Below are 6,223 nucleotides of genomic sequence, written 5' to 3'. Positions count from 1 at the left end.
ATTGTTGTTTTCTGCCGAACATGTAAAATCGGATGTGAAATCGTGTTTTTGCGCGATTTCACCCGATTTTAACCCGATTTTATCCATTTTCGAGTTTTATGAACGATTTAGCACATTTAGCCTATATTCACTCGTAAAATCGTACGATTTTATGAGTTAAATCGTGATTTTAACAACCTTACGTACGCCTTTGATTTTCGCACGCTTTTCAACTTGGCCAAATTTGAGATTACGTGCGGCTTTAGGCAACTTTTCAAATTGATTGCTTCGACTACACAACCTCATAATTTTAAAGGAAATTCATCATACATTTATGCGCGCTAGCAGTATCATCCTCAAGATTCTTTGCGCAACTGTTAATTTTCAATAATGTTGTTTTAAAGTCAAAGAAGAGACTTGGTATAACCACACAGCCTCATAATTCTTAAAGAAGAATAGTTCATGAAGTTGCAGTTTTATTAGTTTTCTAATTAATTTTTAGTTTTTAGTTTTATTTTTGGATTACATGCTACTTTCTATTTGAATTAAAACTCTCACTATTTATGTTTTGTAAAGGTTAGTTTCAAGCCTTTTAATAGAATTGTAATTTTGTTTTGAGGATAGAATATTAAAAGAGAAAATAAAATCATGAATTAGAGTCTATCTATTAGGTTTTCTTTTGAAAATTCTATTTTCTTTATTCTTACATTTCAATAGAATTTTCAATTTGATTAAAATCAAGCTAGCTGTTTGAAAATCAAGCTAGCTGTTTGAAAATCAAGCTAGCTGTTTGAAAATTCTATTTTAAAAGAGAAAATAAGCGTCACCAAAACGCTTGTCAAACTGACCGAATTTCAGATTACTTATTTGAATTAAAACTTTTCAATTTGATTGCTTTGACTACGTGCCTTGTCACATCAAACTTTTCAAAATATTGACGGTAAAAAAATATTATTATATTATATAAAAAGCTAAAAAAAGAGCGAGAAAAACACGTTTTCTTCTAGAAACCTGTGAATTGTTATAATATTCTTTATATTTTTTTTAACACATGTTTTTTTTTTCTTTTCCTTTTCTTTTTGTTTTTTTATTATAATTGTTTCAAAATTATTTTTATTAATTTTATTTTTTAATATTAAAATAGTTAAGAATTTAACTTTATATTTTTTTTATTTTATCTTTCTATCATGTTAGCGTTTTGTTAAGGGAACCCAAGTTGGCCTAATTTATATATTTGATGAGTTTTTTTATTTATTAATTGAACTTGATTTTTTTATAATTTATTTTTTCTGATATTGTTACAAAAATAATTTTAGAGAAGAATTATGTTATTAAACATTATGAAGTAACAAAAATTAAAGGATGTGGGGGAAACCATTGTTCACCCAAAATCCATTGCATTGTCAATTACAATACTAACCCATGGTGTTTTGCTTCTTTTTTCTTGAATTTTTGTTATGATTTTTTTTTCAAATCTATTTTTGTCGATTTTATCTTTTAAAATTGAGATTAATGAGAATTTAGCTTTGTAATTTGCTTATTTTTATTTTTCCTGATTTACAACTTTGCCAAGGTAACTCAAGTTACCTCAATTTACGAGTTTGATGGGTTTTTTTTTGTTTTTTTAATTGAACTTGACTTTTTTATAGTCTATTTTTTTCTATTATAATTAAAAAAAATATTTTTAGCAAAAAGTTATGTTATTAAACTTTATAAAGTAACAAAAAATAAAGAGTGTGAGGAAACCACTATTCACCCACTCACATTGCACTGTGAATGACAATAATAATCCATTGTGTTTTGCTTTCTTTCTTTCTTTTTCCTTTTTGAATTTTTGTTATATTTTTCTTTCAAATTTGTTTTTATCGATTTCATCTTTTAATATTGGAATGGTTGAGAATTTGACTTCATAATTTGTTTCTTTTTATTTTAACTTTCTATAAGGTTAGTATGATTTGCAGATTTTCTAGAATACCCGAGTTGCCATGGTTTACGGTTTGGTGGAGTGTTTTTTTTAAATTGAATTTGACTTTTTTATCACTTATTCTTTTCTCATATAGTAAAAAAAATATATAGTTTCATAAAAAAGTTATGTTATTAAACTTTATAAAGTATATAGACCCGTTCATAGGTTTGACTGATTGACTTGATTCGCAGGTATGACAAGTTTAACTTTTTTAAAATAGTTTTTTTTTATTCATTCTTAGATATTGAGTTAATTGAGAATTTAGTTTCATAATTGGTTTCATTTCGTCTTTTATGAGGTTATCATGATCTAACAAAATATCTCACTTAATAGCTCAAGCTTTTGAGTTGAGATGTTTCTTTAATTTGATATCAAAATCTTATTGACTAAGTAGTCACGAGTTCAAATCATGTCACCTCCATTCTAATTAATAAAATTATGCACAAGGTAAATTGAGTCTGTGCAAATTTTAAGTTCAAAAAGCTTTCACTTAAGGGGATATGTTAGATAATAATACAAATTATATATTAGGATCTCACCTAATAACTTAAGTTTTTGAGTTGAGATGTTTTTTTGATAATACCAACATCATCTATCTTTCATTAATTATAATTATAATTATAAATTACAATTATAATTATATTATAAAGAATATTAATAAAACATAGTGGTTATAGCTACAACGTTTTACGATCTAAAACGATCTAATACTTGGAAGTTTTTTGTTTTTTCATATTTATCCTTGTAGTTTTAGATTAATATGTTTCATTCCTTAGATTTTTTTAGATGAGAGAGAATGTTAATAATAAAGGAAGAGAAAAGAGAAAAATCACGACCGGCCACTTCAACCACAAAAAAAATTAAATTTGGTGTCATATTTGTATTGGATTAGAAAGTTCAATGTAGGTGGTTTTATGCCCTAACAATGTTGAAAAAAACAAATTAGGATTCATAAAGTTTTTTTTTTTATTCGGTTAGTTTTTCAATTTTTAAGTGATTAAATGGTGCCTTTGGATTGAAAATGAGGTTTTGAGGTTACTACAATGTTTTAAGTTGACAAGAAATTAAAAATTGAATTTTGAAGTCAAATTAGGCATGAGCAAATAACACGTCACTTTAACTATTTAAAAATATTATGGTGAACAGTGTGTCATCCATCTATTTTTTCTAAAGTGAAAGCTAAGCATGTGGGCCTAGACTTTTAGGCTCATCTGCACCTTCAGTTTGTAGTAACCTAATATGCATATTTATTATTCTTATATTTTTTTTAATACAAATGTGTAAAAATAATAAATTCTTGTTATTTTTTTATTAAAGCTTGTTTTCACCATCATAATAAATTTTATACAAAAAAAAACTATGCTTCAAATAAAAAACATGTTTTCATAAAAAAAAATACATGAATAAGGAAAGGGATTTTTCTTTATTAAAAATATTTATTTCCTTTTCAATTCAAATTATTATAATTTTTATGAATATTTTTAATTTCCATCAACTTTTATTCTATAAACTATACTGTTCATAAAAAGGATATGTTATTGTCAAAATAATTAAAAAATACATAAACGAGAAAATGCAATTTTCACTAAAAAAAAAAAAAAAACCTTTTACAACAAAATTTTAACTATTATATTTCTTACTCATCTTTTTTAATTGTCATAAAATTGAATTAAAATAGATTTGAAAAGTGCCACGTGACAGCACATGATCGCTATACTAGTTTTTATACTATTTTTGGTTCTGTCAAATTGAAACTATTTGAAATAAATTAAATAATTATTTCAGATATGTGGATGTGTTGAGACAACAAAAAAACCTTTCACCATCTAGGTCCATAAAAAGACCATTCACCTTGGCACTTTCCAGTACCAAGACAAGAAGTTTGAAATGTCTTCCTGATCCCAGCCCTCATGCCCTTCCAAACAATTACCTTGATTTTACTAATGTTGAACTTTTCCAATAGTGACGCAGAAGTTTTTAATTTCCAAATGCAAATGTTATGTTTAATTAATTAAAACATTTAATTTCCAAAAAGTCTGACGTGAATGATTTAAAATCTATAAGAGAACACCTTGAGATTTCAGTTCTTGAAGACAAGCCAGAGAAGCAAGAAACCAGGCAAAATGGTGCCTTCAGGTTCTCCCATGCTTTCAATACTTCTGATCCTACTCCTATCTCCATTTATGGTTTCACTTCCAATTCAGGATAGGTTACTAAAATGTCTCCCAAAATATTCAGAGTCATCCTTTCCCTTTTCCACTATCTTGTATACACAAAATAACTCTTCTTCCTTCACTAGTGTTTTACAATCTTCTGCTCAAAACGTCAGGTTCACCTTGCCTTCAGTACCGAAACCCGAGTTTATCTTCACTCCTTTACAAGAATCTCACATCCAAGCTGTTGTCATTTGCTCCAAGAAGCTTGGAATTCACCTTAGAGTCCGTAGCGGAGGCCATGATTTTGAGGGACTCTCTTATGTTTCAGAAATTGAGACACCTTTCATTGTTGTAGACCTTGCCAAGCTCCGGTCCATCAGCGTTGATATTGGGCACAACACCGCTTGGGTTCAGGCGGGTGCCACGAATGGTGAACTTTACTACAGAATTTCTGAGAAAAGCAAAACTCGTGGCTTCCCAGCTGGTACTTGCTCAAGTGTATGTATGGGCGGGCTAATTTCAGGAGGAGGATATGGTACCATGTTGCGAAAATATGGCCTTGCAGCTGACAATGTCGTTGATGCACATATAATTGATGTTCATGGAAGACTTCTCGACCGAAAAGACATGGGCGAAGATCTTTTTTGGGCCATCAGAGGAGGTGCAGGTGGCAGCTTCGGAATCGTCACCGCCTGGAAGGTAAAATTAGTTCCTGTACCATCAGCTGTGACAGTATTTACCGTTACCAAGACGTTAGAACAAGGTGCAACTAAACTCCTCTATAGATGGCAACAAATTGTTGATCAACTAGACAAGGATCTTTTCATCAGAGTACAGATTCAGACAGCTAATGTCAGTAGTCAAGGTAAAAGAACTATTACCACGTCATACAATGCCATGTTTCTTGGTGACGCCAACAGGCTTCTCCAGGTAATGAAACACAGCTTCCCTGAATTGGGTTTGACACGACAGGATTGTATCGAAACAAACTGGATCAATTCTACTGTATATATGGCAGGCTTGAGTAATAATACTCCTCCTGAATTTTTCCTTCAAAGAACGAACCCGGACAGGGCCTACTTCAAAGGCAAATCTGACTATGCCAGAAAACCGATACCTGAAAAGGCACTTGAAGGGTTATGGGAGAAGTTTTTTGATGTAGAGAGTCCTCTAGTAGTGTTTACTCCTTATGGTGGAATGATGAGCCAAATTTCAGAATCTCAGACTCCTTTCCCTCATAGAAAAGGTACCAAGTTCATGATTCTGTACTATACCGGTTGGCAAGATGCAAAGGAAAACGTTGCAAAGCATATAGATTGGACTAGGATGGTTTACAATTACATGACACCTTACGTCTCAAAGAACCCAAGGGAAGCATATGTGAATTACAGGGATCTTGATTTGGGCATGAACAACAATTCTAACGCAAGTTTTGTTGAAGCAAGTCTTTTTGGTACTAAGTACTTCAAGGATAACTTCTACAGGTTGGTGCATGTGAAGACCAAAGTTGATCCTGATAATTTCTTCAGGCACGAACAAAGCATTCCACCACTTCCCCTACACATGAGATAAAGAAATTGAAGTGGAATTCATCTCCAGCAATGCTTAGTTGGATCACTATTTTCACAAGTCTTGATCGATCTTTTTTTTAATACTTAAGAAATGCCATGTTATGCAATCATGCCGTCTGGGGTTTATTTATTATAAATAAAAACTTTACATTGAACAGTCCAAATTTTTTTAAGAAGAATGATGGAAAAATGTTTAGAATTAAAATGGTCGACTAGAAAACATCCTTCTCGAGGTTCGTTGATTTTTCCACTGCTTGAAGAGAATGATAATGTTGTATTCTGTATATTGAATAGTGCAAAAAAGCACGGCATATATATACAAAGTTTACATACAATCAGATCTACTATTCTAGGAGATATTCTAGGAGCTATTATAGGATTAACATTGGTGAATCGTAATCCCATTGATTACAATATATCACCTAATTATGTGGGATTCTTTCCTTCAATACTCCCTCTCAAGCTGGAGTGTATGTTGATCACTCCTAACTTGCCCAGTAATGTGGAGAACTGGTTTGAACTTAGTGGCTTGGTGAAGATGTCTGCTGGTT

The 6,223-nt window shown here is 30.8% G+C and overlaps 1 protein-coding gene across 1 annotated transcript; it reads left to right on the top strand.

Annotated features, from left to right (window-relative positions):
• Window positions 1-4,057: 4,057 nt before the first annotated feature.
• LOC133703396 (monolignol oxidoreductase AtBBE-like 13) lies at window positions 4,058-5,829 on the top strand. Its single transcript, XM_062127879.1, has one exon. It carries the CDS (start codon window positions 4,069-4,071, stop codon window positions 5,671-5,673), a length of 1,605 nt encoding a protein of 534 aa, XP_061983863.1. The 5' UTR covers window positions 4,058-4,068; the 3' UTR covers window positions 5,674-5,829.
• The last annotated feature ends 394 nt before the right edge of the window (window positions 5,830-6,223 follow it).

The sequence above is a fragment of the Populus nigra genome, chromosome 9 (genome assembly GCF_951802175.1).
Source record: "Populus nigra chromosome 9, ddPopNigr1.1, whole genome shotgun sequence".
Lineage (NCBI taxonomy): Eukaryota > Viridiplantae > Streptophyta > Magnoliopsida > Malpighiales > Salicaceae > Populus > Populus nigra.
The sequence above is the reverse complement of the archived record's forward strand: the minus strand, read 5'-3'. Positions and strand labels throughout refer to the sequence as shown.

Excerpts from the sequence above, each read along its gene's own strand:
- LOC133703396 (XM_062127879.1), top strand. The coding sequence starts at position 4,069 with ATGGTGCCTTCAGGTTCTCCCATGCTTTCAATACTTCTGATCCTACTC.